Genomic DNA, 25,972 nt, shown 5'->3' on the forward strand with positions numbered 1-25,972 from the left:
ACCTGCAAAAAAGAACAGCAGCAGCTGTAGGGAGGTGTGAGTTTTGACCAGAATACCTGGTAAGGACTTTCTTGACTAAAGTTAATGATTTCAGACCAAAATTAAGTAGTTAGTGTAGTCACCTATGTTAAGGAGATCTAGACTTCCTAGGAAACATAAAACATCTTTCTTCAATCACATCTGAACACCGATGCTGTGGCAGCATCAGATTACATTGTAACCTTATGGATATGTAAAGGTAAATGGTTTTGTCTCATTACCCTGAAAGATTTTGTATCCTGAGGTTTACCCTAGAGAAAAAAAGGTCACACCTCGTTGATGGGTTCTTTTGGTGACATACTGTATTAAAGGTGCTAGAAGGCAATAGTAACGAGGCAGTGGGAGTGCAGAATGAACAGGTACTCACCGATGACTTGAAGTATGTGCTCACAGGATTTCCACTGGTGCAGAGGCCGGGGTCTGAAGTCTGCAAAATGAAACAATAATGTACCGGTTCTGGAACATAGGGGTAGAACGGACTCCACTTAAGGATAAGGCCACCTATACTACAAGTGGCAGGAGAGGCACTGCCCCCTATAGGTTGAAACTATTTGCTCCTTCAGGCTTGGTGGCGGGCAAGGTATTGGCTGGGTTGGTGGTTTCAGTTTGAAAGAGGAGGATGAACATGGCATTGCCTGGATTCAGCGGCCATGCCCTGAGTTAATCCATCAATGAAGTGCCATTTTTTGGTGCCTCCATTGATTCTTTGAACATTGGAGAAAGGCAGTACACACAGTCCTGTGAAGGTTCATAGGCAATGCCTGAAACAGATATGCGTGTGCTTCGCCAACAGTAGTTGAGCGACAAGAGATGGCATGGTCAATTGTGTGTTCAAAATCTTTTGTCATGGAATGGGGCTCTTGTCTCTGTGGGTTCAGAGGCAGTGTGGGTCTCCTTCTACACGGTGTGCGACCCTCTTCGCTTCTTCACTGACGTTTGAAGCCTGGATGGTTTGGGACTGGAACTGCCCTTCTTGGTCTTTCAACCCATCTGCATTCCCACAGATTAGCTCTTAGTGTGCTAAACTGTGTGCTCACACATGTCTTCCATTTCCTCCTTTGATCCTACAATAGAAAGAGACATAGGTTGATTAAGGTAACATACACACATTGAGTCATCAACCAAACCTTCATTCTACCACCACCACCATCCATTCCCTCTGCCTATGCATACACCACCTGTCCACATGCTCATCCCAACTTGCTATTAGCCATCTGTCTATCCTCTTGTCACCCTTCCAACTGCCATTGATCTTCGGAGCACTGTATCCATTCAATTCTGTATCGTCTTCTGCATATTGAGCAGCCAATTATTACACCACTTTACTACACAAACACTTCCCCATCCAATCACCCACTCACACCGTCATTCAAAAACGACAAGGTACTTTAAAGTATTCTAAACAATATTAAACCCCTAAAAATGAAAATGGTAAACCCTAAAAACAAATTAGCAGGGAGGAGGAATGAAGTGCTCTGCGCACTTCTAAGTGTGCATGTCTCTTTGGCAGGCCAAACAGATATGATCATTTAGGTTTCTCTATCCAGCTGTATTCTACAGCCGGGTGGAGAAATGGCAAAGACTCCCTGTGCCTGAGTGGAGCGTCAAACCAGCCCACTCCCAGTGCTGCTCTCATAGCATGAGAGCAGCGTCTGTATTGGATGGGTGGTCTGTCCCAGGGACTGCCAGCAGCAGGAGAGCTGAGGAACCCAGAAGCGTGAGGGTGTCTGCATGTTCAGGTAAGTTTTTTTTATTTTGTATTAATTCAACCCCCCCCCCCCACCTCCGCCACTGCCCTGCCGCCCCCCTGCATATTGGCAGCAGCTGCGGCTGATGATTATATATATTAGTGCCCTATAAACCCTTTCGTGCTTGCGTTGGCCAACGGCCGACGCAAGCACTACCTGCTGGGTGATGGGCACGACCGTTGGTCAACTCAGCCCTGCCCACTCAGTCAAACTCTCGCACCGCGACGGAATGTTCGCTGCAGTAAAAGTGATAATAAAACAGCTGGTGATGCAGGCGGGTAGTTTATGACTTCAATGAAGATTCCGCAGATGCAGAACCAAGACTTAAGGAACGTAACCTTTTCGCCTGTGAATGACATCCATGTTGCATCTCTATATATAATGGGTCCGCACTGTTCCTTTCCTTGGACAGTGTCTCCCCCTGAACCACTATTGGCCCCAAATGGTTTCCTCTTTGTGTTTGTTTGGTTTCTTTTGTGTTTCTCCTCAATACTCTAATATCATGTTATCTGGTGTACATGACGTCAAAAGAGCCCACAAATTTCTTCAAGATAATCTTTCATGAAATGTCACTTTTATTAATTTGCTCATAAATCCATTTGTGGTGCACTTGTGCAATATTTCTTTCATGATGAGCATTACACCAATTCCTATCTCTACATATGTCTGAAACAGAGACATTTCTTATTCATACCATGGTACCCTGCTTTCCCTCTTGTGCAGTGAGCTTTGGGCCTTCCTGAAAGTTAGAAACATAAGCAAATACGAGCCACTATCCATCTCGCGAGTGCACAACCCCTGTCTAATGTGGGCATATTTTGAAAACAAATGTTTTCTCCAGATAAGACCTCAGAACCCTTTAACTAACCAATGAGTGCAGAGCCCTCTCTGCTTGTAGATGGGTCAGGGAAGAAAGTTTGAAAGGTACCAGTTTGATTAATGTGGAAATCAGACACTGCCTTGGGTAAGAATGAATCTTGAGTTGTCAAAAAACCCTACTAGAATGAAAGAGAGTAAATGGTTCTTCTGCTGGGAAAGCCTGTAACTCGCTGACTCTTAAAGCCAAGGAGACAGCAATTAAAAAGGCAGTTTTCCATGAGAGATGATCCAATATTGCTCTATGAAAAGGCTCAAAAGACCACCTCATCAATCTTGAAAGTACTAGGTCGAGATGGCCTTTTCACTGGTGGAAAAACCTTCTTCAGTGTTTCCAGAGAATCCCTAATTACTGGAATTGTGAAGAAAGAAACTTGCTGTGAGGATGTTCTATGTCGATAAAGCAGCCAAGTGGACTTTTCTAAGAGAGATTTGGTGTATTTATTTGGCTAGAAGAAGCAAGTAAGAGAGAAGTACTTGGCATGAAATAGGATTGTGACCTTTATTGTGGCACCATAAGCAGAATCTCTTCCAATTTAGTGAGTAGCATTATCTAGTCGATGAACATTTAGGTTTTTTAAGACTCTCCATGCATTCCTGAAGAAGACTTTGATGTCTGTTCTGTCTGTTAGAAGCTATGCAGCCATAATCTAAGGGCTGTAGGCTCTGGTGTTGATTTGGCACTGAAGTCTGTTCGGAAGATCTGGTCTATGATGTATGAATGATCGAGCTAGATAGTCCAGGTATCACCACGGTCTGTTTTTTATTTTGGATTTGAGACGCTTTATAATCCCCAATGGTACAAGTGGGATTGGGCGTGAAGTTGTAGACAAATAGTGATAACCAACTGACCAAAAGGGCATTTCCCGCTGAGTTCCGTTTTGGTGCCCTGGATGCAAAGTCTAATCATTTTAATTTATTTTGCTGTGGTGAATAAGTATGTTGGGAATCCCCATTATTTGAGGCTGGTTCATAGGCACTTCGTCATTCAGGATTCAATTATGGTTTGCCTAGTGATGTCAACTGGGAATATCCACTTCCGGGTTCAGAGTTCCTGAGATGTGTTTTGTGGTCAGTGTGACCCCTCTGGCCAAGACCAAGTGCTTGCTTGTTGGTATATTACACTGTGATGGTATTGTCTATTTGAGTCATGATCTTTTCTTCATCCTGGTAAGGGTAAAAACTCTCAGGCAGGGTGGTGTGTATTTTTATTCAGAAGGGCTTCCTCATCCGGACAGTGAGGCATCCTCATCTTCCCTTGCTACTCGATCTTCTATCCCTAGACCTCCCTTTCTGGTGGTCTTTATTAGCAGGTGGTAAAAAAACAGAGGCAGGCTATTCTTTCCACCCTCCTCCTCCTTATTTCTTCTGCCCTCATGTTCTCTAAAATGCATTCTATTCTGATAACATTTTGGTTTTTAAGGTTCTTTTTAAAATCTTCTTACAGATGTCACATTCACTCACACAATGTCAGGGAGGAAGAGGAAGACAAACCCCACATACTTACTTTCTCTCACATGAGGGGCACTTAGGGAAATGGCATTCTGACTGAAAAAAATAAGACTGACACCAATAACAAATGTTGTACTTGTCATCAGATGAATAAAGATGTCGAATGAATCAGGTAAAAATGCCACCTGAATGGAAAGAGGAAGATTTTGGAGATATTGTGTTCCTTCTCTCACACGCTGAAAAAAACAACTGACTCTGGGGGGTAACTGGGGGGTAACTGTAGGTAAAAAGTACTCTGGAAAGTGGAGCTTCCGGGGTTCTTAAAGGTACAGGCTATTTTTTCAATTTTAAATGTAAGCCTACCAGGCTGCCTTATTTTCATGTTCTCTGCTGGAAGATGTTTTTCTCTACCGTTTTGAATGCTGCAATGCAATTCTATGAAGTGAATCTGGACAACTATTTTGAACATTGAGGGGAAAAAAATGAGGTCCCTATTAGGTTTCAATTTCAAAGACCGAAACACAAACCTATGGATAACGACATTCTAGGATGATGTTTCCATAAAAAAATAACCATGCAAAAGGGTGTAACAGGGTGTACACACACGCACACGGAATTATTCAAGCGTTTATTACTATCAATGAAGATCCTACAATGCAGAAATTTATTTATGGTAAGGCTCTAAATTTCCTCAAAAACTGTGCGCTTTGCATCTTTCAAACAAGTGGCAAACCAATTCTTTACCATTTCATCTTCAACAGTCTATTCTTGGGGACAGACATTTTCAACACAGGCTAGCAGTCTCCGGAATGATCATTTACCGCTTAAGAAACAATGTACTCCATTCAGAAAGGCCATCAATACTTTTTTGTTCCTAGGCCTACCAGAAAATGATCAAAGCACGTGTTTGCCCCAGGGTCTAAGTGCAAAATAAATAAAGATGGCGATCATTCGCCCTATCTCGTGCATATCATCTGGATGATTGACAAAAATGAAAACTGCCTACTAATACGGACATTGCCATCAGCTTTTGACACCATCAACAATGGCATCCTCCTGAACAAACAACAGCATCCATCCTGTACAAAAGAATGGACTTTTAAAGAGATGTCCTTGTACGATTTGATTTACAACAAGGGGTGGTGATGGACAGAGTCTCTGAATTAAGCAGAGTACTCTCACCCAGTCAAAAGATCAGGGCTAAATCCAACACCGTTTTTTAGCTCATTGCACCATCCCAGTTTCAGAACCTGGCTGTATGCAAATTAGTCTGTCCCTGGCCCAGTGCATCATGGGAACAGGGCAGACCAGACTACAAAAGCCAATTCTTACACTGGGAAGGAAACAAGCTTCCGGGGACCGGTTTCTGGCATTACAGCCGTCTTCGGCCCGGCTTGCTTGAATCCTGATGGTGCAATGAGCAAGGGACTCACATCTGAGTATACCCTTCCACGCTTAGGGTGGACAAAATTATTTACAACAAGGGGTGGTGATGGACAGAGTCTCTGAATTAAGCAGAGTACTCTCACCCAGTCAAAAGATCAGGGCTAAATCCAACACCGTTTTTTAGCTCATTGCACCATCCCAGTTTCAGAACCTGGCTGTATGCAAATTAGTCTGTCCCTGGCCCAGTGCATCATGGGAACAGGGCAGACCAGACTACAAAAGCCAATTCTTACACTGGGAAGGAAACAAGCTTCCGGGGACCGGTTTCTGGCAATACAGCCGTCTTCGGCCCGGCTTGCTTGAATCCTGATGGTGCAATGAGCAAGGGACTCACATCTGAGTATACCCTTCCACGCTTAGGGTGGACAAAATTATTTACAACAAGGGGTGGTGATGGACAGAGTCTCTGAATTAAGCAGAGTACTCTCACCCAGTCAAAAGATCAGGGCTAAATCCAACACCGTTTTTTAGCTCATTGCACCATCCCAGTTTCAGAACCTGGCTGTATGCAAATTAGTCTGTCCCTGGCCCAGTGCATCATGGGAACAGGGCAGACCAGACTACAAAAGCCAATTCTTACACTGGGAAGGAAACAAGCTTCCGGGGACCGGTTTCTGGCATTACAGCCGTCTTCGGCCCGGCTTGCTTGAATCCTGATGGTGCAATGAGCAAGGGACTCACATCTGAGTATACCCTTCCACGCTTAGGGTGGACAAAATTATTTACAACAAGGGGTGGTGATGGACAGAGTCTCTGAATTAAGCAGAGTACTCTCACCCAGTCAAAAAATCAGGGCTAAATCCAACACCGTTTTTTAGCTCATTGCACCATCCCAGTTTCAGAACCTGGCTGTATGCAAATTAGTCTGTCCCTGGCCCAGTGCATCATGGGAACAGGGCAGACCAGACTACAAAAGCCAATTCTTACACTGGGAAGGAAACAAGCTTCCGGGGACCGGTTTCTGTATCGTTTTTGGCCACTATAGGTGTGGCAGGGTATACTCAGACATGAGTCCCTTTCTCACTGCTCCATCAGGATTCAAGCAAGCCGGGCCGAAGAGGCTGAAATGCCAGAAACCGGTCCCCGGTAGCTTGTCTCCTTTCTGGTGAAGAATTGGCTTGGTAGTTTGGTCTGCCCTGTTCCCATGATGCACTGGGCCAGGGACAGACTAATTTGCATATAGCCAGGTTCTGAGCTGGGATGGGGCAGTGAGATAAATAACGGTGATGGATCAAGCCCTGATCTTTGGACTGGGTAAGAGTGGTCTGCTTAATTCAGACACTCTGTTCATCACCACCCCCTTTTCTGTATCGTTTTTGGCCACTATAGGTGTGGCAGGGTATACTCAGACATGAGTCCCTTTCTCACTGCTCCATCAGGATTCAAGCAAGCCGGGCCGAAGAGGCTGAAATGCCAGAAACCGGTCCCCGGTAGCTTGTCTCCTTTCTGGTGAAGAATTGGCTTGGTAGTTTGGTCTGCCCTGTTCCCATGATGCACTGGGCCAGGGACAGACTAATTTGCATATAGCCAGGTTCTGAGCTGGGATGGGGCAGTGAGATAAATAACGGTGATGGATCAAGCCCTGATCTTTGGACTGGGTAAGAGTGGTCTGCTTAATTCAGACACTCTGTTCATCACCACCCCCTTTTCTGTATCGTTTTTGGCCACTATAGGTGTGGAAGGGTATACTCAGACATGAGTCCCTTTCTCACTGCTCCATCAGGATTCAAGCAAGCCGGGCCGAAGAGGCTGAAATGCCAGAAACCGGTCCCCGGTAGCTGGTCTCCTTTCTGGTGAAGAATTGGCTTGGTAGTTTGGTCTGCCCTGTTCCCATGATGCACTGGGCCAGGGACAGACTAATTTGCATATAGCCAGGTTCTGAGCTGGGATGGGGCAGTGAGATAAATAACGGTGATGGATCAAGCCCTGATCTTTGGACTGGGTAAGAGTGGTCTGCTTAATTCAGACACTCTGTTCATCACCACCCCCTTTTCTGTATCGTTTTTGGCCACTATAGGTGTGGCAGGGTATACTCAGACATGAGTCCCTTTCTCACTGCTCCATCAGGATTCAAGCAAGCCGGGCCGAAGAGGCTGAAATGCCAGAAACCGGTCCCCGGTAGCTTGTCTCCTTTCTGGTGAAGAATTGGCTTGGTAGTTTGGTCTGCCCTGTTCCCATGATGCACTGGGCCAGGGACAGACTAATTTGCATATAGCCAGGTTCTGAGCTGGGATGGGGCAGTGAGATAAATAACGGTGATGGATCAAGCCCTGATCTTTGGACTGGGTAAGAGTGGTCTGCTTAATTCAGACACTCTGTTCATCACCACCCCCTTTTCTGTATCGTTTTTGGCCACTATAGGTGTGGCAGGGTATACTCAGACATGAGTCCCTTTCTCACTGCTCCATCAGGATTCAAGCAAGCCGGGCCGAAGAGGCTGAAATGCCAGAAACCGGTCCCCGGCAGCTTGTCTCCTTTCTGGTGAAGAATTGGCTTGGTAGTTTGGTCTGCCCTGTTCCCATGATGCACTGGGCCAGGGACAGACTAATTTGCATATAGCCAGGTTCTGAGCTGGGATGGGGCAGTGAGATAAATAACGGTGATGGATCAAGCCCTGATCTTTGGACTGGGTAAGAGTGGTCTGCTTAATTCAGATACTCTGTTCATCACCACCCCCTTTTCTGTATCGTTTTTGGCCACTATAGGTGTGGCAGGGTATACTCAGACATGAGTCCCTTTCTCACTGCTCCATCAGGATTCAAGCAAGCCGGGCCGAAGAGGCTGAAATGCCAGAAACCGGTCCCCGGTAGCTTGTCTCCTTTCTGGTGAAGAATTGGCTTGGTAGTTTGGTCTGCCCTATTCCCATGGTGCACTGGGCCAGGGACAGACTAATTTGCATATAGCCAGGTTCTGAGCTGGGATGGGGCAGTGAGATAAATAACGGTGATGGATCAAGCCCTGATCTTTGGACTGGGTAAGAGTGGTCTGCTTAATTCAGACACTCTGTTCATCACCACCCCCTTTTCTGTATCGTTTTTGGCCACTATAGGTGTGGCAGGGTATACTCAGACATGAGTCCCTTTCTCACTGCTCCATCAGGATTCAAGCAAGCCGGGCCAAAGAGGCTGAAATGCCAGAAACCGGTCCCCGGTAGCTTGTCTCCTTTCTGGTGAAGAATTGGCTTGGTAGTTTGGTCTGCCCTGTTCCCATGATGCACTGGGCCAGGGACAGACTAATTTGCATATAGCCAGGTTCTGAGCTGGGATGGGGCAGTGAGATAAATAACGGTGATGGATCAAGCCCTGATCTTTGGACTGGGTAAGAGTGGTCTGCTTAATTCAGACACTCTGTTCATCACCACCCCCTTTTCTGTATCGCTTGTACGATTTGGGCTGTAACTTTTGAAACAAAACAATGTGAGAAATCAATTAATCCATTTCAAGCTACATCCCATCATAATGTTTAGTCCCCATGGGAATCAACCTCTAGTGCCCCTCTGTATAAACAGTGGAAAAACTCTTGAAGGAACCAGATATAAACTTTATTCGCCCAAGATCAGTTCCCAAATGTCTAATTCTATCTGCAAAAAACAATAATGGATGAGTGGCAGGCACATAAACTTCAAAAATAGCAAAATAGAACTGCGACTAATCAATCCCGAAGAGGAATCCATGTTTTAAAAAAATTATTATTATATTTTTTTTTTTTATGAGTTTTATATAGCGCAAACTAGACCCGAAGATATCCGGTATCAGAGCGCTTTACATGAGCACCAGTTCCATTACACAAGAACACATTCATTTTTGTTATGCACAGGGAGATTAAGTGATTTGCCCAGAATCACAGGATGTTAAACGCGGTTGCCGAGACTCGAACCTGGTTCCCCAGCTTCAAGGTCGACAGCTCTATCCGTAAGGCTACATCCTCTCCCCATGTTGAAGGATACCTCGCTTAACACCCTACATGAAAATGGTTTGAAACCTCAAATAGTTAAATTTGCAAAATCACTTGGCTTCAACCTTGATAAAAGCTGCAATCTGCAATCCAAGAACGTAACCAGAAAAAACTATAAACTAAGACCACTCACATATTGGAAACCATCCATAGCAGAGGATGACCTCAAAACTGCAGTCCTAGTGATAGCATAACGGTTTATCTGGACTTTTGGAGGGCAGGGGGGACATGCCGCACGTGCAGTACTACACACAATGACGGAGCTAATCACAAAATAGAGCACATTTGATAATATCACACTATTACTAGCCTCATTAAGATGATTACTGTGAGAAGCAAAATGTGCCTTTAAAACAGCAAGGTTGACTTAGAAGCTGGTACATTTAAATACCCCAAGTACCTAGCCGACAGACTGAACATTAGAGTGGTTCTAGAAAACTCAGAAGCAAAGTTAACTTGAGAGTAGAAGTCCCACTCTTCACAAAAAAACACTCACCTGAACTTTCTTTTTCTCAGTAGACACTATTAACCACTTGGATGCTAAGCATCTGGTACCACTTCAATGTAATTTCCATTGAAATCAATGGAAACTCCATGACGAGTTACCCTTGTCATTAGCACTGAAGGGGTTAAAACCTGGAACATAATTCCCACTCAGCATAGGCAAGCTCCAGCTGTCTCAATCTTGAAGAGCATGCTGAAAAGCCACTGTGAAGCCGGACACACAGAATTTATCACATAACTTTATGACATCTACAAGCACTTACATCCATTCTGTGAGGTTCTCTTTCAAGCCAAGAATCTCCAATCTCCTTTGGAAATGGACTAGGGTCAAGTTTTTCTCAAGGGTGTATCTTAATAGACCAAATCTCTCCATATGAACCACCTGTCCTATGTTTGTTGCACACAATTCTGCATAATCAGACCCACTCTCCAGTCACAGAACAAGAGCATTCCACTAAAAGAGCATCATCATTGCTAGATTATGTAATACCCCTTTGGGTACACCTCTGACACCTGCCAAAACCTCTTGAAAAACGAAAACCTTGTCCTTTCTCATGTTTGCGTCACTGCTGACAGCAAAACTGTAGCAAACAGTTACACACATACATTATTGGTACAATAAAGTTACTAGAGGTGCTATGAGGTAAAGTCAGCATTACTTTAACTCACCCCACCACTCTTGTTGCAGAGATGACTGACAAGGGTAGCCCAGTGCCCCATTACCCGTGGCCCACGCTCCTGATAAATCCGCTGGGAATGTGGGTTTACAGGCTTCCGGTGCTTTCTCACACTGAGGCTCAGGATCTGTGTGCGAGGCTCGTCGCTCCCAAACCACATGAGGTCGTGAGCAGCAGCGCATTGGAATATCCCCGGCAATCCTGGCATTCAACAGTAAGGGCACTGGGGGTTGGCCAGCAGATTGACAGCAGTAGCTAGGGTTATGGCCATAGTGGATATGAACAGTGCATTCCTCTGGCATGGCCAAATTGTCTGGAATGTGTGAAGGCACAGTAGGCTCAGGAGGACAGCTCCTTTTCCGCCTGTGGTGTCGACTGTTTGCCCATTTCTGTGTCCTTGGAAAGTGCGTTGATCCGGCAACATCAGAGTGAACAATGCCCCTTCCATCAAAGTTCTGCACATCCGGCAAACGGGAAGTGTTCCTTGCGAAGTCTTTGCCCTGCTTCAAGCGGGGCTTTCTTGAGTGAAGTGCATTCTTCGACACCATGCTGTTATCTACCAGCTTGGGACAGTGCTGTGTTTTTTCTGCTTTCGTTTTTGCCCGGGTGCCACTATCTCGAGTGGTTCTAGAGCCAGCCCTGGTCCCGGAAGCTCGCGGAACCTTTTTGGCATGTTGAGTAAGGTTCTGATCAGCTATTCCTGGTGGACATGGGGAACTCTTTTCATAGTGATGATGCCGGTGGTGATGATAGTGAATGTGGCTGGAAAACTGGCTGTCTGCTTGGGTCCCGAACTCATGGATCGATTCCACAGAGTGAGACCAGCTTCCCCTCCGAGGCAGGTCAGAAGCATTGTTCACGGCTGGAGTTTCTGGCCCACAGTAGATGTGAGAATCATAGTCACTGCTAAGAGAGCTGCGAACGGTGGAATGGCTCCCATACACTCCCTGAAGACTGACATCAGTACAGTTTTGAACAGAATCACTAGAGGAGCCATGGCAGGGACCAGAGCTGGAGTCACTGCCTGGGCTGTCAGCAAGGTAACCACTGTGCTCAGTTCGAAAGCTGTCTCCAGAGCAGCTGCCATCTTGCCCATGACTAATTGAGGTGTTGGTGTGCTGCCTGGCTGATTCTGTCCTTGATCCAGGGCAACTTGTTCGATAATGCTGTGAGCAAGTCCTGTGGGGCAAAGGAGTCCCTCCCCAGTGTGACATTCTCCGGTGCGGTCTTGGCTGCCCCCCTTGAGTAGAATGCCTGTACTGTGTGCACCGACGATGCGATGCCTGTGCCGTATAAGGAAGATAGCGCAGGGATCCCACGTCTAGCTGCGAAACCTCAGAGGAGAAGAGTAATGGTACAGTTGATGTAGGAACAGTAGCTGATGGCGCCATCATCCCTTGGGGGTAGGTCTGTGGATTAGCTTCAGTCTGTGAACGATGTAAGCGTGCTTGGCCAGGATAGCGTCTCCAGAGCTGCACCCCCTGACGCTGTGCTGGCATCCGTCCTGCATTCAAATCACCTGCTGAGAAAAAGAACAGCAGTTTAGAACTTCAAACTTGCGTTTTGATACCTCTACAAGCTGTTTGCCAATATAAACATGTTAAAACAAAAAGTAAATAGTGTAATTTGACCAGCCTACAGGAAAATGGCGTCTGCAAAAGAGCTGGAAGCAAGATGGGGAAGGCAAGTCACAAACTTTAAAATTATGTAAGATACAGTTAGCCCATGACAAAACAGAGCCAAGCCAAAATACTTTACAATTATTAATCAAAGGCAGACCCACAGGTCAGACTTGATATATACTAGGCCAACTATTTTAATTAAGTTGCAGAAAGCTATATTTAAATGTTTAAATATTCTGTAAACTACCACTTCTACAGAGCGTGAGGTTTAAGGGACAATTGGTGTTCTGGATAACATAAGTAGAAGTGGCATGTTCGATGTCATGACTTCACATCAAGGTCTACACCAGGGATCCTTGCACATTTAACAATATCACCTCACGTTGCAAACCAGACCATTTACAATGTTCGTAGCTTTGAGGAGACGGTCAGTCCTTTAAAAGTAAATGAATTTGTAAGCCTGCCATTACGATATATAGCTGCGACAGGCTCTGAAGCTGGGCACAATGGGATACAAGGACTTCATCTCTTCTTACATTGGGAGGCCTCAGGCTGTCGGTCACCCTTGCTTACCATTATATGACCATTGGTTCTTAGAAAGTCTTCTAGCCTTGCACATGTGTACATTATAGTGGCATTTGCAATACGTGTTACATATTGATATACAAGATCCTAGGTGGTTTCTCAGGACATGTAGATCTGGAAATTGAAAAGATGACCGGGAGAAAAACATGATTGTTTTAAAAACAGTTGTTTCCCAGAGTACTTCGAAAACAAAATTAAACTATTGGATGTCTTCAAGGCTTGGTCCTGCTTGGGACCTAAGTTTAGTAAATCAACGAGGCAATGGTAAATGTAAATCAATTAGATGGGTCTATAAACTGATGTGGTATAATGCATTTGGAGTCAGCTTCATGAAATTACGCACATTTGGAAGCAAGAATCAGAAATTTATCATGGCACTTTCTGAGTGGTATGTGGCAGGATGTTGATAGGTCCAGTAAAAGTTTTCTTTGGAATCAGGAGGGACTCTGAACAGGCTGTATGCGGTCTGTCATACTTATTAAATGGCCGTTACATTCGCCATTTAAAAGAAAGGACTGAACAACTTGTTACCAAAAAATTAGTGGGCTAAAACACTCCTTTTTGATAGACTATTGATTACTTTTCCTTTCATTCAAGTGCTGCATGTGGAGCAGGGTCAGTGGAGTATCAAGCTGGTTTGCTTTTAGATGAGGACTTACAACTCACCTATTCTCTTCTTCCTGCTCTGCCCATACTAGTTGGCCCATCAAAGGACCTGAAGGCAATGATGAATTTTTCAAAGCAAGGATAATATCTCATTTAAACACACTTAGTAGACAGAATGTCCAAAAAGAGTTGTGTCATAAAAAGCACTGCAAATTGTTTGCTCTCCACTACAGAGCTCAATCTTGAAATCTGAAGCCGTGCTTACCTCCAAGGCTGTTACTTACAGCTAAGTTTACAGATTAAATAGTCTCAATGCTTGATTTGTGACCAATTGTTGATCATGTTTACATCTGGCATGCCTCTGATGCTTCTATCCCATCAACATATTCTGCTAAACGTTCTTCCATTTGAGAAAGGGAATTTGCAGACAACAGTTTACACCATCCGTATGTCCATCAAGCTAATCTTTAAAAAATGCATATTAATTGGGAGCCTCATACTTCTGTGCTGACTGGAAGTAAAGAGGGCAGCACAGAAAGAGAGCTTCGAAAGTTGAATTCATTTGTTCATGTATGACACGTATGAAATATGAATGCAGAAGGGTTGAAGGTTTTCAATATATAAAAAATTACCCTTTGGCCTCTTTTAGATGTCCTTTGGATACTCCCCGAGAATACTACAATTTGATCAGGTAATACTGTAGCACAGGACTTTTTTTTTTTTAAAACAAAAAAGGAGGGGTCTTTCATTGAAATCTGTGTCAGGGTCAGGTTTGTTAATTGCATCTGCATTCTTGATATCTGCTCTCCAAAGGAATGTTTGGGTGACAGTGAGCTACTTGCAAGTGAGTAGGACGGAGTGAAAGGTTTTCTTACATCACTTTTGGAAATCTTAATAGTCCTTTGAATTGACTTTAATTATTTATTTAGAATTGTAACATAGGGATTTGTGTTAAAGGCGACAGACCCAAATGTCTATGATGTGTAATGTTAATTTACACTGGGATCCACATCAGATATATTTTTATTCACAGAAGTATTGGGAACTTTGTGCTTTACTCTCACTTAGGAGGTGCTAGATTGAATAATTTTAATACTTTCAACATAACGTTATATGTTTGTAATTATACCGTTAGTTTACACTATGTTTCTTTTGGATTGCAGCCCTGATGAAGTTGTTGTTACAACGAAACACGTGTTGGCTGATCTAGATTGAACTATTCATGAGGCTGTTCTGAATATTAAGACTATTGTGAATTGGTTGACAAATAACTTGCACTGTGCGAAATTAAGCCTGATGTTCTACTCACAAGATTGATCTGAATTTAAAAGACTATTGTGAAGAGAATAAATAAGGATTCTCTGGATTCGAGTGTCTTACTGATTTATGGACAATATATTAATTTTGAGATCTTAATATATGAAAGTGTAATATAAGAAACTTTGCTCGGCAGGAATTCTTTTGTTTTGGATCTCCTGGAATCAGGAGATTAGTGAGGGAGTGTGGTAACCTCCCTACTCTGCCTAGTAGCATAAGGAGTAAATCTAGAATCTAACAGAGCCAAAATCTTTTGCAGAGCGCCCATTAGCCTGTTACCTACTTTTGTATTACTAATTAGGTAGGGCTGCCGCTTGTGGCTTATAATAATCATGAACCGTGAACAAGAAGCACAAGATCTATTTAAAAATCTAAGCATAGGCTCCTCTATAAATGTAGCAGTAGCCTCTACTTCACACACCAAACAAGAGGGTCTGAGAGCCAAATTTGTAAAACTTGAACGGCTGAAAATAGTGGAACTTAATAAATGGTGGGATGCAGTAACACTTAAGCAGTACCTCACCCTTAATCGAATTCCGAGAGGATTAAGATCATCCATTTTACCAGCATATGAAGACTTGGAACCAGATTTACTTGACAAGTGGGAGCACGAACTAACGACTAGCTCGAGTAACCTGATTAGAATTCTTATAGATAATGCTGAACGCAAAATTGCGAAATTATTGATAGAAATACAAACTGTTGAAGATGAAATTAAACAACTTAATCTTCCAGAAGCAACTATTAAAAATTATAACAAATTGGACGAGATACTGGCAAATATACAGGCAGATATCAAGAGAAGGAAAGCACGCAAAATTAAAAGAGACGAACAAGATTATCTAGCAGGTAGGGTATTTACCTTTGCCCGCAAATATGATTATTTATTCCCAAAGGGGCAAGGTAAAACTAGAACCACTACCCCTTTAAGTTCGGTAGTTAATACCTCTACGAGTAGCCTGTCTACCAATGATGATAATACTGAGGCTCCCATTGTCCCTTCTGGAGAAACTCTTACTTCCAATAATACTTTTTTAGTGGAAGTTCAAAGAATAAGAAAAAGCAACCGGAACATAGGAGAGAGATTTGGTATCAACCAAACAGGAAGACAAGAAGGGGGAGACGGGGCAAACGCAGGAGAAGTAGCCCCAGGGATGAAGGAGAGACTGAGATCATGGAGGAAGTGACTACAGGTACTAATGAAATTGAGGTAATCAACCTTTCATCTATACAGTTGTCTGAAAGCATGAATAGAATACTTAAAAAAGGTTTTGGATTCTGTCCCACTAAAAAAACAGATTGGTACACTACTAAGATTGATCTGTATAAATTTGTTCGCTTGCTGAAACTTAAAAAATTCTTCTCTAATAGAGATGATATTGCAGTTAAATCGCTGAGTAAACCAGTTTTTAGTGAACTTACTATTCAAGAACTTCATGATACGAAACTCTTGTTATCTCTAACGGAGTCAGAAGAAGATCCTATCACTATGAACTCTCTTTTAATTGATCTTGAAATAAATCCTAGCTTATCATCTAAAAGTGGTTTTAAAGAGAAATCCAAGTGGACACCCCAACTATCTACGGGTAATGTGGTAGATGCCTTTTATAAATCTGTTAATCTAGAGATAGATAATTTGATCAGAAGGGAACATCAACACAAAAGGTACTTCTTAGACAACTTAAAAATGGATGAAAGGGAAGCATTACGTGAACTTACAGACCACCCACAACTTATGATTCGTAGAGCTGATAAAGGTGGCAACGTTGTTGTTATGAATCGGAAAGATTACAATGAAGAAGTTCTATCACAACTGAGAGATGGCAGATATTATGAGAAAATTAAATCTAATCCCTTAGAAATGATTAAGACCCAAATAAATAAGAAACTTAAGGGATGGTATGAAGAGTGTCTTATTGACCATGACGAGTATCTTTTTTTAAAAATTGATTCCCCCAAAGCCCCATGCATGTACTGTCTTCCAAAGATACATAAGAATAAGGAAAAACCACCAGGAAGACCAATAATCTCCGGTATAGGGGGACCAACCGAGAAACTCTCACAATTTATAGACTCATACCTACGACCATATGTGCAGAATTTGCCCTCTCATATTGATGATACGAAGCATGTTCTTAATATTATGACAGACATAGTGTGGGAAAATGACATGATCCTAGCTACTCTTGATGTAGTATCTCTCTACTCTAATATAGATCATGAGAAAGGCATAAGAGCAATTGAGAGCTTTTTAAATAATAGACCAGTGGAATATTTGAACCACATATCCATGCTACTTGAGATGACTAAAATAGTTTTAGAGAACAACTATTTCCTTTTTGAATCTACCTGGTATAAACAAAAGATCGGGACTGCGATGGGTTCCAAATTTGCTCCGTCCTTCGCGAACCTCTTTATGGGGAGACTGGAGGCGGAGCTTATTTGGGGCCCAAAGGGCAGCCGATGGATCGACCACATATATTATTGGGGTAGATTCATCGATGATTGCCTATTATTCTGGAGAGGTACATCAGAAGAATTAGACCTATTTTTCCAATATCTGAATGCAAATGATATGAACATGTCATTTACCACCTATTACAGTAAGGAGAAATTGACCTTTTTAGATATTGAGCTCTTTGTGGAAAATAAACTGGGAAGCCGAATGTTTCGCAAAGAGACCAGTTGCAATGCCTTACTTAGAGCAGATAGTTGCCACCCCAAAAGCCAAATTAACTCAATCCCCTATGGGGAAATGATTAGAGCAAGAAGAAACTGCTCTAAAGATGTAGACTTTCAATCTAATGTTAAAGACATGATGAAAAGATTTAAAAACAGAGGATATCCTAATACTGTTATTACCGAGGCTGTTCGCAAGGCGAACAATTTACAGAGAACTGATACTTTGAAACCCAAGAGTAAATCGGAAGCTTCAAAGACCAATCAGAAAATCCGAATGATAACTAACTTTGGTATAGGAAGTCATAAACTATTTACTATCATGAATAAATATTGGCAAATGCTTACCTCTGATAAAGATCTGAAACCTTTCCTGACAGAGCGTCCAAGCATAACATACAGAAAAGGAATGTCTCTTGCCAATATAGTGAGTCCCAGCTATCCTAAACTACCAGTACCAGTGAGCCAAAGTGACTGGCTTCGAACATGCCCGAAAGGATTTTTTCACTGTGGTAACTGTAGCTCATGCAGATGGGCAAAGAAGAAAGTACAAACTTTTGAATATAACAACACTGGGACATTTCATATAGAAACATTCATAAACTGTGAGACATCATATGTTATTTATGTTATTGCTTGCCTATGTGGTAAAATCTATGTAGGCAGCACAGTGAGGAAACTTAGAGAACGTATGATTGAACACTATAGAGCACTTAAGAATGGCGATACCAGGTATCCTATCTCCTCACACCTGATACAAAATGGTAATGACACAGAAAGGCATAAATTCCTGTACCATGGTATAGAACAAGTGGCACCAGATAGACGTGGAGGAAACAGGTTACTTAACTTGAGAAGGAAAGAGGCAAGATGGATTATGGTCCTTAGAGCAGTTGAAGAAGGGCTTAACATAGATTCTGAGCTTCAATATTACCTGGGTGAACATTAAATAGTTGAGATGAAAGTATCAGCAAAAATATCTTATTTTTAAAAATTGTAATTATATTATATATTAATTTTCAAATGACTTATTATGTTTTTTGCTGAGCTCTGATGATGTTTCTGTACTTGCTTTCCAAACCCCCCTTCTGTTATGTGTAATGATATACTGCATTTGAAATTGTATTGAAATGATGTGAGGCACCGGCAACCCTGACACTGACGGTCACCACTAAATTACATTTTGGAATTTTATTAATATCATTATGTATTTAGGATCACAATGAATAAGGAGCGATCTGTAATTTGAATATGGCGACATAACTTAAAGCGTCTAGCTAATTTAGCTGTAGCCACTGAGAGTGGTAAATCCAACCTAGCGTATCGACTACACGTTAATTTCTTAACATGGTATACATATATAATTACAAATGCCTAAACGCTAATATAGTTAGTTCGGAACTAACTTTGAAAATTATTCAAATATGAAGTTATTATTTGTAATTAGCGGAATATTAATATGCATTATAAATAATAAATGAAGTTAGCATAGTGAATTGCGAATAACTAATAATTTGAGATCCTAATAGCGTTATGAGAGTCCCCGTTGCGGTGCATTTTAGGCAGCGCAACTTACATAAGATGGCCGCCACTAATATCAACATGTGGCTTCAACTTACACAATATGGCCGCCACCTGATTCAATACGCGATATACATGGAACTTTTCAGCCCATACTTAAGATGGCGCTTAGAATAGACGCCGGTTAGACAGAATACGGGAAGTCGTTGGAGGAGATAGTAACTCTGGCGAGGTAAGCATAACCATTGCTTTAAACCTCCGTTAGTTGTAAATGGTTAAACTAAATATAGAGTATAGATTATGAAAACGTTTTCTATTTTCACTTTTAGAAATCGAAAGACATAGAGATACTAAAGAATGTCAATCGAGTATTGAGATTTTGAACAGATCGTCATTTAGGTGAGCAATTCTTACTTAAAATTGAGGATATGCTTGTACTGCAATTACGGAGTATAGACCTTAAAAACGGTTCTTTTTACTTCCAGAAATTGAAAAATATATAGATACCAAGACTGGCATTCGTCTAATGAGATTTAAAAGAGTACGTTCTTTTTTAAGGTGAGCTTACTTGCACTTATAACTGAGGATATGCCTTACAGAAATCATAGCCACGTGGAGCTTAGTTTTACATATTGGATTTCTAATCTTGATTTTTTAGAGTGTAACCGGCAAACCAAGACTTCGCAGTTACATCAAGATATATGCCAATTTCAAATATATAATTAAGAGTCCCAGCCATCTTATTGGTAAGCGATACTCTCGGGAGGACTAATATTATTATCATCAGAGACCAAGATACAGTCACATAGATACGTTCATCTTTTCTTTCAGGATTTGCATAAATAATGGTCATTATGACCAATGAAGATTAGTACATAATTGGATATTTAGGTATACTTTAGTTTATACTAATTAGAATTAGTGGTGATTGTCAGGACGGAGTGAAAGGTTTTCTTACATCACTTTTGGAAATCTTAATAGTCCTTTGAATTGACTTTAATTATTTATTTAGAATTGTAACATAGGGATTTGTGTTAAAGGCGACAGACCCAAATGTCTATGATGTGTAATGTTAATTTACACTGGGATCCACATCAGATATATTTTTATTCACAGAAGTATTGGGAACTTTGTGCTTTACTCTCACTTAGGAGGTGCTAGATTGAATAATTTTAATACTTTCAACATAACGTTATATGTTTGTAATTATACCGTTAGTTTACACTATGTTTCTTTTGGATTGCAGCCCTGATGAAGTTGTTGTTACAACGAAACACGTGTTGGCTGATCTAGATTGAACTATTCATGAGGCTGTTCTGAATATTAAGACTATTGTGAATTGGTTGACAAATAACTTGCACTGTGCGAAATTAAGCCTGATGTTCTACTCACAAGATTGATCTGAATTTAAAAGACTATTGTGAAGAGAATAAATAAGGATTCTCTGGATTCGAGTGTCTTACTGATTTATGGACAATATATTAATTTTGAGATCTTAATATATGAAAGTGTAATATAAGAAACTTTGCTCGGCAGGAATTCTTTTGTTTTGGATCTCCTGAAATCAGGAGATTAGTGAGGGAGTGTGGTAACCTCCCTACTCTGCCTAGTAGCATAAGGAGTAAATCTAGAATCTAACAGAGCCAAAATCTTTTGCAGAGCGCCCATTAGCCTGTTACCTACTTTTGTATGAGTAGCATGCAAGCTGGTTTCATTTGCAGCAAAGGTACACTTGGAAATCTCTATAAGGCTCCCATGTGGCATCAAAGCAGAGACAGAATGCATTTTGGTTCTTTAGCCCAATAGCATCAGTTTATACACCAGACCTGGTAGTATAAGATGTAACTTGAATTTTCCAAGTGGCTTGATGCTTTTACATTCTACGGAGAGGAAGTGCATTACACATACCACGTGTCAGAGAAATTGTCACTATGCTCTAACTGTGGGCTACTGCTAGGGGAACCTGCCTAAAAGCTTCCTTCTTTGGAGCAGTTTATTCATGCTAAATGCCTGAACAGGGGCATGCACTACATCATATCTTATTCCTAGAGGTTCGAGATGTTCCACTCAGTCGCCTTTTCTGGAGTACACACAGAGATCTCGATGTTCACTGAAATTGGCCAGCACCGTTACACAAATTAGCCCTGGGTTGACAACACTTCAAACAAAACATGTGGGATTCCAAGAAGAATCAGAGCTACATGTAGGAATTTGCAAGAAAGAAAATGGCTCGTGAAAGGTGCAACTAAATGTTGATCGGGCTTTATATAGCAGGTGTTTTTATCATATACAGCAGGAATATATCAATACTTTTAATTAAGTGAAAACATTCTAAGCTGCTGAAATGGGAATAAAGTAACTACTATCTCCTGTACACTCTTGGGTTGGTAGACACTCTGAGTTGCCCAATAGACAAGATAATCAAGTTTATTACTCAGAGAGAAAGATGCAACTGATTTAATCATTAGAAGCTATAGGAGCTAGGGCAACTTTTAGGTTAGGTCGTCCAGTTTGGGGTCCAAAATCAAGCAACTGGGCTCTGCACAAGGATGTGTGGCATTCGAACCATTGAAAAGTGGCATGGAAAACCCTATGGACACCATCTTACTCCCTAAAGAATCTTTGGAATCACTGTCAATGCTCAGGTAGTCTAGCAAGGTGAGACTGTTACGCTAGTAAATGTGACTAACTGAAGAGTGGTTTGACAAATTTCTATGGCGTACCCTCAATTAAGAGATAATTAATTTTCTTGAATCTGTAACCAAAGGCATTTGGTGTAGCTGGGAATATGACCTAGTTGAAGATGCCTCAGACATTATCCTGCGAGTCCCGGTCTTCAGGGGTGTCTCCAATCAGATATTTTTTTTTTTTTAAACAAGTTTTACTTGTCACGGTTCACATAAGCTGCATAGCTCCGCAATCCGGAGACTGCTGCACACATCAATTGTACAATAAAAATGATGTTGACTTTTATATACTTGAAAAACCATAATAGAACAAATCCCTTCCTCCTCCCCTCGATTGCGCCCACGCCCCACTAGTATATTTAGTACATCTCTGGAACCATACACAGGCTCATCAGCCATTCTGCAAAGCCTGGCTTCCACACACCCATCAATCCGTCGAGTGCACATCCCCTTCCGGCAGCGGATCTAAATCTAATCCCCGATAGTCTGCCCATCTTTTCCAAATCTTATAATGCATGCGGGGACACCCCCTGGCAATGAAGACCGGCTGTTCAAATCCCATGCAAAAATCTATCCCATTCCTCCACGCAGCCAGCGATGGGGCCCGGGGCACCTTCAAAGCCCTGGCAATGTCCCTCTTTGCTAACGTGAGACCTAACAACAGGAGGTGTCGCTTATACCTATTGCCCCCACCTCCCTCCATGACATGTAACAGGGCCAAGCGCGGCGTGCAGGGAAGCTCCCATCCCAACACTTCCGACAGGCAGGAGAACACCCCCCTCCAAAATCTATGTAGCGAGACACAACTCCAGACTGTGTGTAAAAAGGGCCCTCCTCTGAACCACATTGAAGACGGAGGATACAATCATTCCTGCCCTCCACAAGCGCACTCTGGTAAAATACACCCAATGTACATATTTGAATTGTATCAGACGCAGGCGCGTGGCTATTGCTGCCCCCCCCCCCCCGTGGACTTGCCAGTGCCTCCGCCCAGTCTTCTTCCTCCAGGTCTCCTACATCCTCCTCCCATGTCGTCTTAAGCCGCTGCAGCTTTGCGGAACAATGAATGATCAACGTCTGATATATACGAGAAATCTTGCGGTCCGTCAGTTCCCCCATAAAGACCTTAGCTTCAATGGGGCTGAAATCAGGGAGAGACTCCAGGCCCTCTAGACTAGGCACCAGCGCATGTCGGAACTGCAAGTATCTGAAAAACTGGGATCGTGGCATCCCATATTCGTTCCACAAATCTTGAAATGATGTCAGGTCAGTCATCACAACTCCCAGGACCGAGATGCCTATGGAGTCCCATCCCTGAAAGCCCTGCAAGGCTACCAGCTGAGGCAAACGCCCGTTACCCCAAAGAGGAGTCTCCCGGGTCAGGACTTTCCACCACCCCATCCTACTCTGGGCTGCCTCCAAACATGAAACACCACTCGCGTGGCCGGGGGCAGAGTCTTTCGAAGCGGCGTGGAATATAGTAGTGTGTGTAAAGATTTGTTACCCATTAGATGCCGCTCCACCGCATAGGCTGGATCCCCCCTATCCCCGTACCACCATTTATTGAGGACCAGTAAGTGTGCGGCCTGGTAGTAGGAGAGGACATCTGAAGTAGCGAGACCTCCAGTATATGTCGACAGGAAACAGGTGCGTAAGGCTACTCTAACCGCGTCCCCTTCCCACAAGAACACTCCTAACGCCGAATAAACCGGTCGGAACCATATGGGTGAAATCTGGTAGGGATGATTTTGCAATTGGTAAAGGAGACAGGGAAGCGCCACCATCTTAAAGAAGGCCGACCTACCGTATATTGTTAGGGGCATGCGGGACCACACCCTGAGATCTTCCAGAGTACGATCCCACAATGGGATCAGATTGGGATCTCTGGATACAGCCGAGACATCGGACAAAAAGACCCCCAAATACTTCATCCCCCCCACCCCCCGTCGCCAATTGTAGGGCTGCAGCCCATTCTCCTACTCTCAGCCCTCCTCCCAGAACCCACAACGTGGATTGGCTGGGATTCATATATAGCCCAGAGGTCTCACCGAAGATCTGAAGGATGCTCATCAACCGCGGCCCGACCTGTCCAAGTCAGTAAGAAAGAACAGAACATCATCCGCGTATAATGCTATTTTATCTGTAGGACCCGGCGCCCATCGAAACCCCCGAAGCTGAGCATCCATACGCACCCAGGCTGCCAGCGGCTCCATGGCGAGCGCGAAAAGGTATGGGGAGAGGGGGCAGCCCTGGCGCGTGCCCTGCTGGATAGAGAAGGAACGAGAAATCGCCCCACCCGCACCGAGTGCCGTTAGGTTAGTGTACAACAGATGCAGATACGTCAGGAAGCGCGGGCCCAGGTTAAGTTTCCGCAACAGGGCAAACAAGTACACCCAACTCAAAGAATCAAAGGCCCTATCCATGTCGGGCAGCAGTAGCGCTGCCGGCTCCCCAAGCCACCCACAGGTAGATACAGCAACGTGCGCTCGCCTAATATTATGGCGGGTCGCCCTCTGAGGCATAAACCCGGCCTGGTACGGGTGTACCAGAGTTGTGATGTGTGGCTTAAGTCAATTGGCCAACGCCTTGGCCAGAACCTTTGCTTCTATATTAAGAAGGGAGATGGGGCGATACGATGCATGCTTCTACTGAGGTCTACCCGGTTTATGTAACACCACCACTTCCGCATGTCTCCAGTCTGGGGGAAGCAAGCCGCGCTCCATGCCTCCTCCACCACCGGCCGAAAATGTGGGGCCAACTGTACAAAAAAACGCCTAAAGAACTCGCTGGGGAAACCATTCGGACCCGGAGCCTTCCCGGGATTCAATTCACCCAGGGCCGTACCCAATTCATCATCCAACAAGGGCCTATCCAATTGCTCTCGTACTTCGTCCGAGATGGTCTTGGGCGAAGATCATCAATGAACTTCGCGACGACCTCTACCTTGAGACACTCCTTGGGCGAATACAGATCTTCATAGTATGCCACAAAACTCTCTGCAATAGCTGGGGGGTCCAGAATTGGCTCCCCCCACGGTCCAGGACTCGCAGCAGGGGCTGGGCGTGCATGGTACCCTGGCACAAGCGGTGGAGCATCTTGCTTGACTTATCCCCCCATTGATAGACCCTACTGCGCATTGCCAGCCAGGCCTGACGAGCCTCGTCCATCAGAACTGCAGCATACTGCTGCTGAGCCAACACCAATTGTCTTCTAGCCGGGCCTCCATTCGCCTCTCGCCCCCTACCTTCCAGCGCTTCAATGTCTGCCTCCCGACGCACCAGGTCCTTCCGCTGCTCCCTCAGCGCAGCCACACACCAGGAGATGTCCACCCCCACAAAGTGGGTTTCAATGCCTCCCAAAGCACTGCCAGAGACCCAACCGTTCCTACATTAGCAACTAAATAGTTATCTATTTCCTTGGCCAAATGTTCCCTGTATTCATCCTTCTGCAGGTGCCACCCCGACATACGCCATCTAAGTGGCTGCCTTCACGGGCCAATCCGGACCGTGAAAGCAACGGACGAGTGATCCATCAAGGCTCTGGACATAATGCTCACCTGTGCACCAGCCCCCTGGAGACAAATATGTAATCTAGCCTCGAGAAGGAGTCATGTGTTGTGGAAAAGTAAGTCTATTCCCTGCGAGGGCCATGTTGGTGCCTCCATAAATCCGTCCAGCCTAACCCCGTAACAAGGGAGTGCAGTTTGGTAGGGGATACTTCCACCCCAATCGCATCCCCGCTCTTCCATCTATCCTGACCCCGTTCCATCACATCATTCCAATCTCCACCTACGACAGAGAATGTATCCGGCAAGCCCCCCCATAGTGTTAGAAGTGGTTTCACTAAGGACCACTACCACCCCAACCACATCCCCGCTCTTCCATCTATCCTGACCCCGTTCCATCACATTATTCCAATCTCCACCTACGACAGAGAATTTATCCGGCATGTCCTCCCCATAGTGTTAGAAGTTGTTTCACTAAGGACCACTGCAATGGTGGTGGGGCATATACGCTTCCCAGAGTCAAGACCTCTCCCCCAATTTTGCCCTGTATAAAGACATACCTCCCCTGCGTGTCTGACCAGAGTCTCTCGTGTTCATATGGGACCCTGCGGTGGATCAATATCGCTACACCCCACGAGCCTCGTGTGAAACCTGAATGAAACACCTGAAGATATCCATACAGCTGTAGGCATAGGGCTTTAGAACCCAGTAGGTGTGTTTCCTGAAGCAGGAGCATGTCTGCCTTAGCTCTTTT

General features: G+C 43.7%; 1 protein-coding gene across 2 annotated transcripts in view; it reads right to left on the reverse strand.

Moving 5' to 3' along the window:
- Window positions 1-25,972, reverse strand: part of RNF43 (ring finger protein 43) — a 423,348-nt gene that overhangs the window by 32,402 nt on the left and 364,974 nt on the right. The window contains exons 8-9 of one of the 2 annotated variants that reach the window (XM_078679486.1): window positions 10,689-12,218; window positions 407-1,103 (exon numbers count right to left, since the gene is read on the reverse strand). In XM_078679486.1, coding sequence (XP_078535612.1) covers window positions 1,060-1,103; window positions 10,689-12,218 — 1,574 coding nt within the window. In that variant the 3' untranslated portion in view covers window positions 407-1,059. The remainder of the gene's footprint in view (window positions 1-406; window positions 1,104-10,688; window positions 12,219-25,972) is intronic. The other variant, XM_078679487.1, reaches the window with a different exon arrangement.

The sequence above is a fragment of the Lissotriton helveticus genome, chromosome 3_1, assembly GCF_964261635.1.
Source record: "Lissotriton helveticus chromosome 3_1, aLisHel1.1, whole genome shotgun sequence".
Classification (NCBI taxonomy): Eukaryota; Metazoa; Chordata; class Amphibia; order Caudata; family Salamandridae; genus Lissotriton; species Lissotriton helveticus.